Source organism: Camelus dromedarius, chromosome 18 (genome assembly GCF_036321535.1).
Source record: "Camelus dromedarius isolate mCamDro1 chromosome 18, mCamDro1.pat, whole genome shotgun sequence".
In the NCBI taxonomy this organism is placed as follows: Eukaryota; Metazoa; Chordata; class Mammalia; order Artiodactyla; family Camelidae; genus Camelus; species Camelus dromedarius.
Window position 1 is genome coordinate 9,554,082 of NC_087453.1, and position 18,684 is coordinate 9,572,765.

General features: G+C 35.8%; 1 protein-coding gene across 1 annotated transcript in view; it reads right to left on the reverse strand.

The window, feature by feature from the left end:
* Positions 1 to 18,684, reverse strand: part of CSE1L (chromosome segregation 1 like) — a 35,298-nt gene that overhangs the window by 7,699 nt on the left and 8,915 nt on the right. Inside the window, exons 3-16 of the mRNA XM_010978638.3 lie at positions 17,037 to 17,179; positions 14,911 to 15,012; positions 14,690 to 14,835; positions 14,247 to 14,337; positions 12,572 to 12,679; positions 11,061 to 11,153; positions 9,102 to 9,269; positions 8,850 to 8,979; positions 7,894 to 7,959; positions 7,340 to 7,542; positions 6,800 to 6,884; positions 5,731 to 5,792; positions 1,942 to 2,078; positions 838 to 941 (exon numbers count right to left, since the gene is read on the reverse strand). Of these exons, the coding sequence (XP_010976940.2) occupies positions 838 to 941; positions 1,942 to 2,078; positions 5,731 to 5,792; positions 6,800 to 6,884; positions 7,340 to 7,542; positions 7,894 to 7,959; positions 8,850 to 8,979; positions 9,102 to 9,269; positions 11,061 to 11,153; positions 12,572 to 12,679; positions 14,247 to 14,337; positions 14,690 to 14,835; positions 14,911 to 15,012; positions 17,037 to 17,179 (1,638 nt within the window). The remainder of the gene's footprint in view (positions 1 to 837; positions 942 to 1,941; positions 2,079 to 5,730; positions 5,793 to 6,799; positions 6,885 to 7,339; positions 7,543 to 7,893; positions 7,960 to 8,849; positions 8,980 to 9,101; positions 9,270 to 11,060; positions 11,154 to 12,571; positions 12,680 to 14,246; positions 14,338 to 14,689; positions 14,836 to 14,910; positions 15,013 to 17,036; positions 17,180 to 18,684) is intronic.

Here is an 18,684-nt window from a genome sequence, read left to right on the forward strand (position 1 = left end):
ACTTTGCAGTGATGCCAGACTCACCCTCCAACTAGCTAGCAGCTACCTATCCTTCATCTCAGCTTAGACATAACTTCTTAGAGAAAGCGAAGGGTTATAGGATGGATCAGTACCCCTCCCCTGGGCTGGCACAGAATCTTATCATCCACTCATACAACAGTATTTATTGAGGTTTTACATACTGGGTGCTCTTGCATACCCTAGAAACATAGCAATGAAGACCAGATTAACAGCAGTAAAAACACACACACAAATATTCACCTAGATACACACACACATACACCCACACCCCAGGGATCCTTACTGAAGCCAGAGGCATCAAGGACGGTTTCTCTGAAAAGCATTTCCTACGAGTCAGACACTGTGTTAGAATCTTGGAATATAACCGTGAATAAGAGTAAGATTGTCTGAGAACTTTTACCAAGACACTCTCCTATTGTAACATCTGGCAGGTGGTCACAGCTGCCTATGTCCTTGGCAGTATGTCTATGAAGGCAAGATCTGTGTGGGGTCTACCAGATATACCCAGGTTTCACACCAAGACCTAGCAGAGCACGCTGTCAATAAATGTTATCTGAGCTCATCTATGCCCTCAAGAAATTCAACCTAGAAAAAGTAAAAAGGAATCTGCTACCTTTTCTTTAATAAGAGTTCTATATTGAGTTAACATAACATTTTTTCCCCTGAAAACACTGTTAACAATAAACAAAACAGTATTTTTCACTTAAAAATATCTAAACCTACCTAATTCTTGACAAACAGTATCTGGTTCATAGACTAGAGCCCTGTAATCCGAGATTAGATACTCAGGGTCTGTACATCAGGGAAACGGCCTACCTTTCATAATATATTCATTTTCTGAAGAGCCAGGAAGTGTGAGAGCTTTGAAAAGGTTTGTTAGCAGAATCTCAACAAACGGTGCGATTTCTGCAGCTGTAAAGCTATAGATGAAAAAACAGCTTTCAGTCACTGCCAACTCTTGAGCTTGTCACTTAGGAATACCTTTGGCAACTATTAAAAATCACACTTGTTACAAAAGCGAGCTGTTTCCCACCACTGACAATCAGCACACAGCTCAGAATTCTTTGACATGTGTTCATATTAAGCTCCTAAGAAGGCACATGGGAACAAACACAATTAAACAAGCCCCTAACAGGCAAACCCAACATCATCTAAAGCTGTTCAGGTCTTTATTGGTTCGCATCTGTCACCATCGAGAACAGAACTCAGATTTTCAGTCACCTAGTCTTCCTCAAGATGGAGCAGGTTCAGAACTGTTTTCTGTATAAATTCCAGGCCTGAAGACAAGTACTCTCTTGACTCATCTCAAAGGATATCCTTTCAACCCTTAACTGGCCACTGAGCATATCTGTACTTCAAGTTCTTGATGAAGAAAAGAACCTAGAATGTTTTCTTTCTCTTACCCAAAGCTCAGTTTCAAGAAGTAACACTGCTGAAGAATGGCCTGAAAGACAGGCAGACTATCCCCCACTGCATCTCATCCTTGGATCGGGCCAGAGGAGCTACTACCGTGGACCCTGGAGAATTACTCTCACTCAGCTGTGTCAATCTCAGCACTGAGTAAGGTTACATACACAGCCAGGGGAAAGTAACTCTGCAGCAGGATGTTGCTAAGAACACTCTACAAGTATTCGCTTAAGGAAGGCCCACTTCTGAGATGCCTCTGGATAACTGTTTTAAACCTCACACCCCCATTATTCTCCTTTGCTCCAATTTCCTCTATATGACGTTACTGTCATAATGTATCTATTTTGGCATGTGGTCTCAAATCCTTTTGGAATGAGACACAGTATAAATGAATAAAATGTACACATTTATTTTTCTAACTACTAATGAAATTATGAACATATCCAGGTATCTCTAACAGTACAGAATGGTCTCCACCCTGAGATGAAAAAATACACAGAATCAAATACTTACAGGGTGGCGTTGTTAGGGCCTCTCATAGTGAACAGTCTCTCCAGAGCATGTGCTGCGTAAGTATGAACAACAATACTTTCAGCTTGAAGATGATTAATCAAGAGAGGAATAGAAAGTAAAAGGTGCTCTTTTGGTACCTGGAAAAAAATAGTGATATACATGCTCTAACTCACTGATGCTATCACGTAAGTATCAGCCAACTGGAAGAGAAGGATTTGCTGATTCTAAAAAGTGTGTGTTTCCAGCTATTACAATGGAGATGATACAGGTGAGAAATCAAAACTTCTACCTCAACATGGTGGTTCAGTTCACATCCAATTTTCCAATTCTCCTTCTCTAAGCATAAAGCTATGATTGGGGTAAAATCTTGTAGATAAGTGAACATGCCCTAAAACATTTAATATCATGGAGAAGCAGACTGATTTTATTAATCTTAAGAACTATACTTTTCCCTGGCAGGTATTTCTTAGAAAAATCATTCAAGCTCTTTGTGCCTCATTTTCGCCTTCTTAAAAAAGGGGGGGGGGGGCACAAACATAAACATAATAATCTTTAATAAAAACCTCTACAACTTTAGAACATCCACTAGTCTTTAAAACAGAACAGCTTCACAAGGTTGCATGTAACCTTGGTAGATCCCTGCCAAAGACACATAAAAGTTATAAAATCAAGAAATTAAAGGATCATCCATAGGAAATAAACTGTAGCATATTCTTATAATGGAATACTACACAGCTATTAAAAATGAACTATAACACATCTACTAAAAACAGTGTTAAGCACAAAAGAAAACTAAATGTGTAAACTAATACCTATAGCATGGTATCAATTAAAATTTTAAACCTATATAATACTATAGAATTTTTGTAGAAACAAATATGTGTAAAACCATGAACAGTCACTTATATGGGTATAAACCACACTGAATTCATTCATTACCTCTGGGGAGAAAGAGGAACTAGAATGGAAATAGGCTGAGAACGCCCTGGGTGCCACCACTGTGTGTGCAGTTTCAGTCATTACAGCCTGGAGTTAAGGTTTGTGCTGGTTATGTGAGTATCACTGTATTATTCTCTATTTTTGCTTTTGTGTTTAAAATAATTTGCAAGATGGCCACAGTGTAATTTGGTGGTGGTGCTGGAGGAAGTAGGATGGACTGTGCATGTTTTGTTTTCTGTCACTAAAATTACAGTGGCTTACAGAAGGATCGTATGACTAGATAGCAGAAAATAATCCAATTAAAAAATGGGCAGAGGAGCTGAACAGACATTTTCCCAAAGAAGACACAGAGATGGCTACAGGCACATGAAAAGGTGCTCAACATCACAAATCGTCAGGGAAATGTAAATCAAAACCACAAGATATCTATTGCCTCACACCTGTTAGAAGGGCTGTTATCAAAAGACAAGAAATAACAAGTGTTGGCAAAGATGTGAGAAAAGGAAACCCTGGTGTGTTCTGTAGGTGGAAATGTACGCTGATAACAGCCACTGTGGAAAGAAGTATGGAGGTCTCTCAAAAAATTAAAAAACAGAACTACCGCATGATCCAGCTATTCCATTTCTGGGTATTTAACCAAAGGAGACAAAAATACTAACTCAAAAAGATATCCACATCCTCAGTTTACAGCAGCATTAACAATGGCCAAGACTTGGAAACAACTTACGTGTCCATCAGTCAATGAATGGATTAAGAAAATGTGGTGTGTGTATACACACACACACACACACAGACACACACACTATTATTCAGTTATAAAAAGAGAAATCTTGCCATTTGCAACAACATGTATGGACCTTGAGGGCATTATACTAAGCGAAATAGAGAAAGATAAATACCATATACTCTCACATGTGAAACTTAAAAAAACAAAAAAAATGAACCCCTAGATACAGAGAACAGATTGATGGTTGCCAAAGGTGGGGAGTGAGTGAAATGGATGATGGGGGTCAAAAGGTACAAACTTCTTGTTATAAAATAAGTTGTGGGGATGCAATGTACGGTAACTAGTTAACACCATACAGCATATTTAAAAGCTGCTGAGAGTAGATCTCAACTTCTCTCATGATAAGAAAAACATATGCATGGTGATGGATGTTAACTAGATTTACTGTGATCTTTTCACAACATATACAAATATGAATCATCATGCTGTACATCTGAAACTAACATAATATGTCAATTATATATCAACTTTTAAGAAAAGAGAGAGCTGAAGGAACTGAGACTCACTGAGGGAACAGCAGATTGGAGTCTCCCCTCTCTAGTAAGTGTCTGCTCAGTGACAAGCATAAGCGGGTGGAATTTCTTTCATTCTCCTTGCTGAGGCCCAATAACTGAATGTATATAAGTTAAATGAGGTGGGATTCCATCACAAGCATTAACATTGTACTTGGCAAATAGTAAAATATTAGTAAATGGGAGCTACACTCTTTTTCCATTTCAGGAAACTGTCAAGATGGTATTGTGTCCTGAAGTGGGTAGAACTGACAGAATTTATCTGTCCTCACTGTGGGGAGGCTGTTACAGACAGTAACTAAATGGCAGAGTCGGTGATTTAAAGCTGCCCCCTGTATTTCCAATATAAGAAGCAGAGTACTCCTGCATGAACAGCAGCCCCAGGTGTGGATCTGTTTTCCTTTCTGTGGTCCACGGTGCTGCAGTTGGTGGGAGCCTGGGTATAATCGATCAAAATGGGGAATGATACGAAGATTAAGTTTGATAAAGGAGATTTATGCTCGAAATTAACTTAAATACTTCAGGATCCACAAATTATTCAGGGCTCAAAATATTTGGGAAATATATGAACCTTTAAAGGGTAGCTAATTCAGGCCTGGGGCAGGAAATGTTCAAGATGAACCTGAAATATTCTGTCACATAGGAAAGAAGGGAAGTTGTTAAAGGCTACTAAGTTTATGTCAAGAGGACACAGGAACCTACATAATGCAGCCCCAACTGGCCAAAGATGGAACAACCAGAGCATCAGAAGGCCCTCAGGAGTGACCCGGAAGCTTGTAAGGCACTAAACTCCTTACTCTGAAGTGATAAAGGGGAAAAACATACAAACATTTTATGCTGTTTTTCCTTCAGATTGGTAATTAATCTACGAGACAGTAGTGGGAGTTGCACAAAAGAATGAACATACTAAAAACCGCCTAAGTATACATTTTAAAATGGTGAATTTTATATTAGGTTACCTATATCTCAAATTAAAAAATATGTCAATGATCACTTTTAAAATCACTGAAAGTGAACAACCAGACACTGTATGTGTCCTAATGAAACAAAATACACCCACGACAAATTCTTGCTTCCCACCTCCCCCACCTGGAATAAAAAATCTAATCAACCCCTTCAGATTAACCAATTTAGAAATACAGGGAACAGAGGAACAAGACATACTATACCACTGAGCCTGAGGATGCAATTAGCCAAAAGTAGAATGAGAAACTCCACAAGATAAATTACTGCTTTCTCCAAAAGATAATATGCGTTAAGAAAAGAGAAGGACCTCTCTGTTGTAAATTAAGAGACATGAGATATAATCAACCATAAGCAATGTATAGACCTTGTTTGGACCTGAAATTTTTTTGGTCACTGTAAAACAGTATTTTTAAGAAACTGAGGAAAACTAAGCATGGTCTGGAACCCTAAGTTCTTCAGGAGTTATTGTTAATTTTGTTAGATGTAGATATTAAATAAGATTGCACAGAAGGGAAAAGAAGCTGGTATACAATAGAACTCTTAAGCGATTAAGTGGCATATAACATATAATGAAAAGCTACTTACTTGATTCCTAAAAATCATAATGTATTTGATACCATCAGCTTTAAGAACAGGAAATTCATTCACTATTAAAAAAATAAAAAGTCACAGTTATTTAAGTGCTAAGACTGTTACTCCCAATATGGTGACAACATTATCAGATTTTTAAAACATGATTTGGGGTAAACAAAATGTCAAATAATTGAAGCTTAGTTAATTATGTAATGATTACTACACAGTTATTAATTCTGGTAAGACTGTAAGTAATTTTATTTTTTTCCCCTTACTTTTAAGTTTTACTACAAATCAACATGTTACTTATATAACTGAATAAAAATAATTTGGACCATGAACTAATGATGGTATCTTTTTCCAGAATTAAAACTATTCTGAATCAAAAGCATGTGTCTCTGGTTGAGATTGTTCTAGTAGTGGGAAATAAATTAGTGAAAGGGATAGAATACTGGCCAATTGTTAAATATTCTTGAAGCTGAATGATAGTAACATGAATGTTCTTTACAATATTATCCCTACCTTTTAGTGTATTTAAATTTTCCACAAAGTTTTAAAAAGAAGAATATATATAAAATCTTGATTGACATACTTTCATAAAACATGAAATTACCCTTAATATCTATTAGTTTCAAGTACTTTAAATTTACTTGTTTTTAAGAGTTCGTATTTTAAATGAGAAGGAAAACAAAAACCAAAGTATAATTTCTAATACATTAATGTGTACTCACACCCCCCCCCCCACACACGGTTTTATATGTATAGTTATGTACTAGGCTAACAAAGCTGGGTTACAATTTAGTCTTACTTGTTCCTATTTTCCCTCTATATAAGCAACATTTTCCTTACAGAAAGTGAATTTCACCTTGGCAAGACCTGGGGAAACCATTTGAGATTTTATTCAATAAAACAAGTAACCACAACGTGGACAGGGGCCAGTGTTTTTAGCATCATGGTGACACAGAGCCTGCATCATGACTCTTGCCATGATGTTACTCATTTTGTAGTTTAAGGTAACGATACAAATAAAAATTGCAGATATACAGTCTAAGCTGTATTAAAGACATTTTACAAAACTCACCATTAGCTGATTTTAAATCAGGGAGAATGTGATTCACAAAGAACTCAGTCAGGTTTACAAGTTCATTTGCTTGTGTAATTCCATGCTAAAAAACAAATTCAAAAACAGTGAAATAACCTGAAGTATCTGTATGCAGCTACCACACTGGAAATTTAGGCAAATTTAGAAAATCAGGTTAAAAATGGGGATGAACACTTCAAAATATAAACTGCTTACATATAAAATGAGAGTATTTTAATATATAATAAAGAAAGTTCTCTAAATTCAAGATAAACTAAATTTAAGTTTAGCATGTTTTATACATTGAGTCTCAGCTAAGGGAACAAGTGCAGCATCTGTCCAATTTTTTGGTCCATAAGAAACTTCAGTGCTTAATACAGCAACATAAAGTCATCTGTGGAGACGCTATGAATTCTGATCAGAGCTAACACATTACCTAGCAGAGTAGGCTGAATCATCAGAAATATTATTACTTCTTTGTGACTTCTGCGGTTACTGGTAAGTCTGTTTTAGAAACAAAACTATGCTGAAAAGGTTCACCTTCTGTGTTTGAGCTTTCGATGCCAAAGATGTCACTAGGTAAATGGCTGCATCTTTGTGTTTCCAGTTGACAGATGGATTTTTTGCATATTCCTGCAGCATGGAATTAACATAACCAGAGAAGATTCCTGTCACGGGTCCCTCAAAAAACTTGCATAATCCTCGTACTAGATCACAAGCAGCCCTGCGTCTAGTATCAATATCTATAAAATCAAGCAGAAATATATCAGGGGAGGAAGAAACCACCACCAACCAACTCATCAAGTTTATAAGAAAACAAATTGCCATCTGACAGCCATCAGCAACAAAAAGAATGAAAAGAACATCCCCCTAAACATACACTGAGAGTGAACCTAAAAGGTCACAGTAGTATCATCAACACTAAGTATACAAAAAAGAGAAGAGAAACGATTCAACTTTTGATACAGCTCATGTAAGAGCTACCTTTTACTATGTACAAGTTAAACTCCCCCACCTCCCTCTATTCATTAGAAAAAGAGCAACTTTAAAACGGGCTTGCTGAGAGACTGACAGCTAAAAACCAAAATACATACCAGATCCTTCCAAATCTCTTCTTATGTACTCCTCAGAATTATCTTCAAAGGCTTCTTCGTCAGCAGCTACAAAGAGACGACATTTCAGATCACCTCTTCAAAGACATGACAAGTCATTCTACTTTTACAGCTGAGCACGCAGAAGAGTATGCGGAATCGCCAAGTTCTACAGCCAAGCGTTCTTTCCTAACGAATAACTGCTTCACATTCTCTTAACCATTACTTAGCGCAGCAAGCGCCGCCCGGAAAGGCCGGCTAGCAGGTCACGCACACAGCTGATACAGGCTCACTTGCTCCAGCGCGAGCGTCCTCAGAACTGGACTTCACCAACAACTTTCAAAAGTACTGGTGACCAATCTAGCAATACCAACTTTTTATTTTGCCAGATAAGGACATTAAACAAACAAATGACCTAGTAGCTGTAATCACCATATTTAGTACAAGTCATTTTAACACCAAAACAAGCAGGACACACAGTATCAGAATAAAGATCTCCCCTTTAAATAGTTTTATCGAAACACAAAAGGAGATAAAACCCTGTGTGATGCTATCCTTTATTCCTCATTCTGTCCCAGACTGAATGACCTAATGACTGCTCTGATACACAATTCCTTCCCATCTACTACCCACTCTTCCCAACTGTAAGGAAGACATTTTGTATACAAATACAGACTGTAAGGGCTCTTAACCTTAAGCAAAAACTAAATGGGCTTCAACTCTGTCTTTAAAAGTTATCAACCACTGCTAGTCTCAAGACAACTATTTAAAAACAGCTTTTGCCCTGTGAAACACTAAACCAAACAAAACTTAGACTGAATATGTTACAAAAAGCAACAGGAAAAAGACTTATTAAATTTTTTAAATTTTAAATTATTAAATATATACTAACATACTCTTTAAAAAAACCAAGCTTCTAATTAATCTCCTAAAAAAGATCTACACCTTGAGACAATTACCTCTAAATTCCATGTTAGGCACAATAACCTTTTCACAGATGCTTGTCAGCGTGTTCTGGTCCTCAAACAGATTCTTATAGTGAGGTCTCTCACAAACCGAAGCCAGAAACTGAATTGCATTACTTACCAACTGCAATAAAACACAAAATAGGCATATTTTAAAAAGTAAACCGAATTGCTTATTTTTTCGGGAGGGGCGGGGGGGAGGTGGGGAGGGAATGTCTTAATTATTTATCTCCACCATCATCTTACCAAGTCATATTTAACTTCTTGACCTGTTGTAACTAGTAAATTCCAGATGGCTGTGACAAAACGAGGCAGGTACCGCTGAAATTCTTCATCATATTTTTGTGCATAGAGTGCAGCATTATCACAAATCTGGGATTTTAAGAGCTCCAATAAGCCTGCTTCCTCTTCATCCTCACATAAGAGAAAATGGAAAACTCAAACATACAACTTCAACGCTACCACAAATAGGGAGAGAAGCTGAAATTCCTGAACGAACTCTTTAAAAAAAATTTATATTCCAAGCTAAGTGCTGTAAACTACATTTATGCCACTGCCAATTTATTCGCCTGGTCTTTCAAATAAATAAAAGATGAAATACTTCTTATTTATTAATGAAAGCACTTCTCAAAAGTTTTCAAGTTAAATAAAGGCTTTTCTTCTGGTTGTTGAATTATAAAATACATATTACACTAAAATAATATATCCTCCAGAAACCTGAATGATAAAGATCACATCTCACCTTCCTTTGTAACATGGTTAATTGCCTTGCTATCTCCCTGAAGGTTCTCCTTCCAAATATTTTAAAATGTGTCCTCCCCCCAATAAAGTAATGCTGTCACAAAAAATATTTTGGTTATAAAATATTAAACAATCTAAAAATATGTATATATTAAACAATCTAAAGCAGGGGTCAACCAGCTGCCTAATTCCTGAAGTAAAGTTTTATTAAAGCCCAGCCACCATCATTCCTTGTTTTCATTGATGTAATTTATAGTACTGCGTGTACAGCCCACAAGGCCAAATATATTTCCTACCTGGATCTTTACAGGAATAGTTTGCCAGCTCCACTCCAAACCACAGCAATGATGGATATAATTATCCTAACTATATGTAACAACATCCCACAAATGCCTTTTGAGTTATGTGCAAAAGAACTCAAACTGAGTAAAGATAAAAAAGAACTCCCTAATAGTTCCTTCAAGGCATAAATATAAGGGCCGCTGCACAGGTGGATGACACAGGGTAGAACATGGTTAAATGGGCAGACAGAGCCCTTAAGAACCCCATCTGGAGAACTTCTTTTTAGACTTAAGTGTAAAGACAAGCTGTTTTCTGAGGGAGTGTTTTTTCCCTAGTGAACTGCAAGAATTATTTTATGGAAACCCAATCTTTTTTGGTTGCTTTTTGTTGCTTGTAAATCTCAGAGACAAAATTTGCTGTACCCCCAAAGAAATGATTCTCTACACCCCACCCCCCAAACAGATTTGAACCACCAATTCTAATTTTTATTTTATCTGCTGTTGAAGTATTCTTAATATTTTAAAATTTTTGTTTAAGAGGTAAATCATAAATATATTAATAAACAAGCAAATGAATAAGACAGAATAAATGCTGTATGTTGAAAAGTATGTATTACAAAACCCAGATCAGAAACTTTAACACATTACCAACTTTCAACATGTCCCCTCTTTCCCACACTGTACATGACTTTTTCAAAAGAGGCTACTATCACAGAGGTTTAATTTTCATTTCATAAAATTATTTAAAAAATGGATTTTCATAAAAGTAATTTTTCATTTCATAAAATGTTCACAATGTGAATACCTGAGGTCTTACTTTCAATAATGTAATAAAACAGCCTTATCCGTAAATTGTGACTTTAAGCGAGGCTTATAAGAAGAGTAATTCTGCACGTTACAAACAACCAAACGTAGAATATCCTACAAAATCAATTATTACTTGCATTCTTAGAATTCAACCTATTAACAATGCAAGATTAAATAATTTTTAAGGAATTAGAATGCTCAATGTTCTCAAATAACGTTTTTTGAAGTCTATCCTCTTTGCAATGTTTTCAGAGAGTACTCAAATAATTTTTTTTAACATTATAAAAAATTGAGATACAATTGACATTTAACATTATATTTCAAGTCCTTAATTTAAAAAAAAGCCTACTTGGAAACTATTTTAAACAATACTTACATCAGTTTGTAGAAGTTTATTATCTAATGTCAAGAGGGTATGAAAATTGTTCATCCAAGTTTCCATATTATCTTCAAAAAATTCAGGGAGATCCTGAAGAATAAATGCTGCCTTGAGACTTTTGGTAGAAATAATTAAGTATTCTATTTTAAAAAGTTTTCCCCACCACACACAGTATTTTCCACATGCTTAGACTCAAGCCCACACTTCTCAGCTGAGCCAACCATTACCTATTCTGACAAGAATTCTCGGCTCCAACTAGGTCTGGTAGCTGAGTAAATCATTCTGTCTCCGTAAGCTTTCAACCATAAATGAGGCCACCTCTATTTCCTGTCCCAATCTGAATCTACTTATTCCTTCAGGGTCCAGCTAAGACTGAAGACTTTCCTCACAAAACTCAGTGTTTACCAATACATTCCTTTTCCTTTCTGAACTACTGCATTTATTACTGTGAGACGACCACCAAGTTAGGCTTACTGTCTTGTGCAGTTACCGAATTCCTGTGGCACAGTACCGCCTTCTTAATGAGGGATAAGCCCCCAAAGGTAAAGATTATATGCCCCCTTCCTTTGGTTTCCCTGACTAACAAGTTATTAAGCACCTCCTTCTACTCGACTTCTAGGAAGCATTTCTAAAGAAGGTATAAACAAAAACAGTGCTATCAAGAACTTCTCAAAATGCTGTCCAGCTGAACACTGATGAAGGCATGCTATTTCGGGCTGTCTCTCCCATTCATTCTCCCTATTCCTTCTGAGGAATGCTCTCCCTACCACTGTGAGTATAGCCATGTTGTAAAGATTAAGTCCAGTTTCTTGGCTCTGGCTATGAGCAACGAAAAGGCCAGGTCCTTCCTCTGTATCTCAGTATAGTAATTTGTACCAATAAAGACTCTCCTCACGTTCCTAAGTCAAAGTAATGACTCAAGAACAGAAAGAATGATTGGAGGCCACTACCTCTCAGTAGCAACAGAGTGAGTGACCAGGCATTTTCTGCTATAAGACTGTGGCTGTGCTTCCTCAGAAATGTCACTAGTTCATACAGCTTCCCAAATCTGCTTCTTTAGCCTTTGGTCTCCCAGATATGCTTCCATTAAAAGCCTTTCTGAATAAGCTAGTCAGAGGCCTCTAATCAAAACATGGTTGCCCCAGTGTTAATACCCATTTAAATGAACAAAAGAGGAAGGCCTGAGAATGTGATCTTTGTGTCTTCAATAAAGTAGAACACAGGGTAACTCCCCAAGAGTGATTTATGAGATGAGGTTAGCCTAACCTACTAGATTAACAGAATGCCACTTTCCCCCAAGAAACATCCACCCACTAGCATCTCTAGGAACTACTGTAATGCAGAACACAATTTGTAGATAAAGAATGGGGGGAAAAGAAAAACATTAATGTCTTCTTTTAGATAAAAAAATAATCATTGCTAGCAAAGAAGTCTTTATCAAGTGGAAAAACTTTATATTTGACATCAAAGAATAAGAATCAAAGGTGAGAAACAAAACAAAAATTTACCTGGAAGTTTAAACTGTAGAATAGTTTTGAGATTAGGATCAGGGAAGAAAAAAGAATCTTCAGGGCAGAGGCATCATTTGCATGGGTGCTGCAGAGTTCAATAGTGGCCTTGGAAAGGAATTTAGGAACATGGATTTAGTGGATTGTAAACCTAAGTGAAAAAGCCTTGCACTGGGCTGAAACTACTTATCTATCTTCGCCAAAATTTGGCTTTTAAATAGTAGGGCACAGTCATTTAAGACTTTTGAAAAATATGTTAAAGTATCTATTTTTAAATTGTCCATCATAGCACTACTGACAAGACCAACATTAATGTTTTGGTCTAGATCCTTCTACTCTCCTCTGTGCATATATAAAAATATATTACACAAAACTGTCTCTATATGCACTCATTAAATAATTCCCTTGTCACCTGACATTCAGGTTGTTTCCAATTGTTCATTATTCTATCTGCAAAAAAACTTTGTGCACACCTCTAGTTCTTCGAGTTTGAGATTCAAAAAGTGTATTACCGATGCTATGCCATGAGCATGGGTTTTGGAAGCCAGACAGACCTGGATATAACCCAGACTCTGTTACTCATAATGAGCATGAGTTTGAGCTCGTTGTTTTACTGGGCCTCAACATCCTCATCTGTAATAAAAGAATATGCCTACCTCATAGAGAATATGAGAATCAAATGAGAAAATATACATAAAAGGTCCTAGTAATTTGTGCACACCCACTATGTAAAAGATATTCAACAAATGTTGCTTCCTATATCCTAGAGTTAGGAAATACGAACATTAAGGTTTTCTTAATTAAAATGTCAAACTCCAGAAGGCTACTACCATTTATAATCCAGTGGACAGGACATGAGAGTGTTCATTTCACTGAACTCTCGTTAAAATTGTTTATGTTATTAAAAAGAAATAAGAAACTTTGCCAATCCAGTAGGTGGAAAAAAACTGACCCCATTTTGTCCAATTTTATATTTAAAAACAAAAATGTACTATCAGTCTGATATCCCAACCGTGAAAAATCCTGTGCATACTCTGAAATTTAGCAATTTGTGAATATCAACTTTCAACAACTTTCCTTTCTGGAAACAGTAAATGAATGGCTTTTCTCAAGGCAGTAAAACTAGGTTTCAGGCCTGGCTCTCTTTTTTTATTAGCTATGTGATACTGTCCTCTTTCCTCATCCAGGAAAAAAAGTTAACAGCACTTCTCTTTCAATCTTAAAGGATTCTCAGAAAATGAAGAACACATTTAGCGAAGTAGCCTATGTACTATAAGACGATGTACAAATACATGAATTAACTAAAGTCCATAACCAGTCAAATCAAAATATGAATCTATTCCTTTAGAGACACATACTCAAATACCTGAGTGAAATAATATGATGCCTGGGATTTGCTTTTAAATATTCCTATAGAATGAAGGGGAGGGAACTAATTAAGGACAAAATGCTGTTTACAGTTAAACTTGAGTAATCGATACATGGGAGTTCATTATACCATCCTCTCTATTTCCATGTGGGTTTGAAATTTTTCAAAAGAAAATGCTGCTCTAAACATTATCTATAAAAATAAGCTTTCTTTTTCTTTTTCCTATCAAATAAGCTTTCAAAGCAATCTCTTAAAATTTATACAAACATTCAAGCAATTAAAAAATACCAAGATGTTATTACATACCTTAAATAGGTTAGTCAAAGGCAAAGCAAAGGCATCCAGAACAAGTTTAATTTCAGTCCATAACTCGTTTGACTTAAATTCATGGCGGTATCTAGAAAATTAAAAATACGTAAATTAACAAGTTTTTGTTAACTGATTTTAGGTCTTCAAGGACAGATTAGAGAAAAATCTATGGCTAGACAGCTTTCTGAAATAAAAAGCAAATTCTTGGTTTTCTTTTTAAAGGAACCAAGCACAGTTTAGCAAGACCAGGTATTTCACAAGTAATAGGGCAATATGAAATAAACATCCTACTTAAAAGAAACAAACACAATAATGAGCTGAGAGGCTTATGCTCTTAGTCTAGGATTATCATAAAGGAATGACAATAGTCACAAAAATATATATAAGTGAAAACATTTGAAAGAAAAGTATTTTTAAAATATGAATTTATACACCAATACCTTTTAAATAAAGAATGTGCTGTACGAAGGACTCCATTAATAACATGGAAATCTCCACTCTGAAAGCGATTCACCATTTCTGTCAACAAATCAGGCCATTTCTGAGGGAAATCTTCTCTGCCAATAATGCTAATAGCATCACTTAACTGGGGAGAGGGAAAAGACTAATTAGATGAAAGCTCTTCACACACGCCTACCTAAAAAGCCCAGCCTCACATTACCTGCTTCTGAATTTGCTCCGGGCTGCTAAGCATCAAGTGTACTATGTTGGCTTTGATGGCTACTCGGTCGGCTTCACAAATTTTGTTTGGTTCATCTTCAACCTAAAAGCAAAACACAAATGAGTAAGTACAATAAAATCCATATCCATGACTATATGGGTTTGTAGATAAAATAGAACCATTTCTCATTTCCCAGTTTCCTAAGAAAAACATAGGGAAGGTAGGGCCTTCTTTCTACATAAATGGGTCACAGATTCTTTTAATAATTTGATGAAAGCATTTTGCTGCAGAAAAAATGTACATTCCACCCCAAATGCAAATATTTTATGTACAAATTAATTAGCTTCTCTGACTCTCTAACACCAATTAAGAATCTTAGTTCTGTATGTAAACTAAAGAGATCAGGGTTAAATATAGATATATGCCATTTAGCCCAAATTCATCTTCAAAAGCTTCAACTGGACTCTCACTTTTAAGTCAAAGGTCTTGTCAATGAAAACTTCTTGACCATTACCAGTCTGAATGCATCCAGAACTATACCATCCAAAGAGATTCTGGAAGTCTCACTTGATTCACAAATCAAGAGAGAGGGCTATCATGTCCCCAAGCAGAGAGATGGATTTTTAAACATTCTAAAATTCACCAAGTCACTTCTTCACTGCATGTGGTAACACCTGACTATACAAGCTTAAAAACGTATTTCCTATTTTTAAATTATTTTATGGAATGAGGAAAAAGACTCTCAATATTTAAGATTTAAAATGGACTTTTTAGAAAAACTGATCATTTTTATCAACTTTAATACTTTCTAAATATTAATACTGCTATCACTGGAAACAATTCTCTTCTTTTTTTTTTTTACTTTATCCTAACCCAGAGCTACCTCAACCTCAGCATTACTGACATCTTGGGTCAGGTGAGTCTTGTGGGGATCTTTCTTGTGCATTGTAGGATGTGTAGCAGCATCCTTGGTAACCACCCACTAGATGCCAGCAACTCCACCCACCTCTTGTTGTGACAACCAAAATGCCTCCAAATATCCCCAGGTGGGCAAAATCACCCCCAACTGAGAACTACTGTCATAAGCTAAGGTAGGGAAAATACGTTCTCAATGTATAATTTTACACTGATCATTAAACTTGCAGCACAATAGGATTCACCTTATAATTAGAAATTATTTCCATATCCCACATAGGACAAATCTCTTATCAAAAACTTGAAATCTAAATTATTTTCCATTCTACACATTTATATATATATAAAAATAAAATGTGGCTTTTCAGCTTTATATAATTTCTCCCTGTCCACAATAGAAATTGTTTCAATTATTCATTTAGACTATGTCTTCCCACATAATGTCCCTTCAACGGACAGGGAACCAAAGTTAAATTTCAACCAAAATGGAGGTTAAAACCAAGTCTCACACTCTATAGCAACCTAGGTGATGAAACTGATTTAATCTATATAGATTTAAACAAATAGGAACTTTGGGAAAATATCCTGTTTAACTTCTGTCAGTTCTTTTGGATTTTCTACATGGATGATCATGTCATCTGTGAATAAAGACAGTTTTATGTCCTCCCTCCCCATTGGTATATTTCCTTTTCTTATTGCATCATCAAGGACTTCCAACAACGTTGAAAATGAGTGGTAAGAAGGGTTCTTGCTTTGTACCCGATCTCGGTGGGAAAGCTTCAAGGTTCTCACCATTAAGTATGATGTTAGCTATAGGTTTTTTGTAGCCTTTATCAAATCGAGAAAGTTCCCATCTATTTTTAAATTTACTGAGAATTTTTATCATGAATGAGTGTTGGATTTTGACAAATACTTTTTCTGCACCTATTGATATGATCACGTGATTTATTGTTTTCAGTTGACTGATGTGATAGATTACATTAATTTTTTGAATGCTGAACGAGACTTGCATACCTGGGATAAATCCCACTTGGTCATGGTGTGTATTTTTACACTTTTAGTATATTTTTGGATTTGACCTGCTAATATTTTGTTGAGGAGGGTCCTGTTTAATTTTATCTTTAATCTGTGTCTGAATCGTTCAGGAACACTGCATACAGAAATCTTGTAAATATGCAGGGTATTAAACTATGTATTCACAGAATACTTACAATTCTCCAGTTTCTTTTAATATAGTTCTTGAATGTTACTGAGGCACATACTTTGATAACATTATCCTGGGATTTCTCCAGTAATGTTAAAAGCAGCAGTGGGTAATTCTGATTTCCTTCTACAGATTCAAGAAACTTCTCAGCTGCAAAACAATTTCCATGTTAGATTTGTTATTAGAATCAAATTTTAAGACTTCATGTGAACTATGCATATCTCTAACTGAAGCATCAAAAAATGAACAAAAAGAATATTTTCCCTTAGGGAACCTATCATGGGTATACTGACCTCACTTTTCTTATCTATTAAATGGACTATATATGATGTCGTATTAAACGTATATAATACCTCAGTTTTCAGATCACTTTACCATCCATTAATGTACCCGATTCTCACAAACCTATAAAGTTTGTGATCATTCCAAGTGAAGGAGAATCTGCTTCTTAGAGAGATTAAGTGATCTTAGGGCAAAAGTCATACTCCCAGTCTTGTTCCAGAAAGATTACTATTAATAATGGTAGTAATATTTCTTTTATAATACTGTGATTAAGAGTAGATGGGTTAAGTCATGCTAATACACATTACTATTACCCTTATGGGTCTGGTGCTTTACTCACATACTAAGTTGTCACTACTACCCAAAGAGGTAGGCAGTAGTATCCTCATTTTAAAGACAAGGCCACTGAGGTTAACTAACTTGTCTAGAAGTTTTAGTCCAGTCCTTATTCTACCATACTAGCCCTCAGTTTTCCTCTCAAACTAAACATTTCTATTATCAGCAATAAATTCATACAAAGATTTTACCTGCATATTTTAAACTCATTCTACGCTTAGGGACAGTAAATCTCCTAGGTTTACTGAGCACACAGTGCAGGGTTACAGCACTTCTAATTTTTCTTATCTTAAGCTTCATAAGCCAACATCCATTCCAAGGTTCCAGTATTTACTGAAAAGGTCTGCTGTTAGCATGTATTATTTTCTATGATTTCATGTGATTTAATACCTTTCTTCTTTCTAAATTGAGTCCCAAGAGTTTAACTTCCATCCTCAAACCCTCCCTGTTTTGTGTCTACATGTGTTTCTTGAAAGATAAAGAATGCTGAACAGAAAAATGTTTTTCAGGAAGGGACACACTATGGTTTTGTATGGTTTGTACAGTTTAGTAGAACACTTTGGTTGTTTCAGTATTTGGTTGGTCAGTATTTCGTGTCCAGCAATCCCTGAGAAATGCTATGTTTGTAGTTCTTCTTAGAAACATAAATTTATTCCTACATTTTGTCCTGGATTCATGAAACAACAGCATCCCCACCTTACAAAGACACAATGATTAAAAAAATAATTTTTAATAATCAGTGTTAGCAGAGGTTTTCCAGGGAAGTCTAAGATTAGAGCCATTAATTTCCTTTTTTCCAAGAACAAATTACTTCTTTAGGCATTAATGAGAAAATCAGAATGGCCTTTCTAGACTAGGATGGATGCATTAACGTGTACAATTAACATGTGTACAATTCTATTTATCATATATGACATACATAAAATATAACACATGTGCATGCACTTATTTGGGTCTTCATGGGGTGCCTCCTCTTTATGAGAATGCACATTCGTAAATTCTGAAGAAGCAGATTAAGAGCAATTCTGGTTAATATG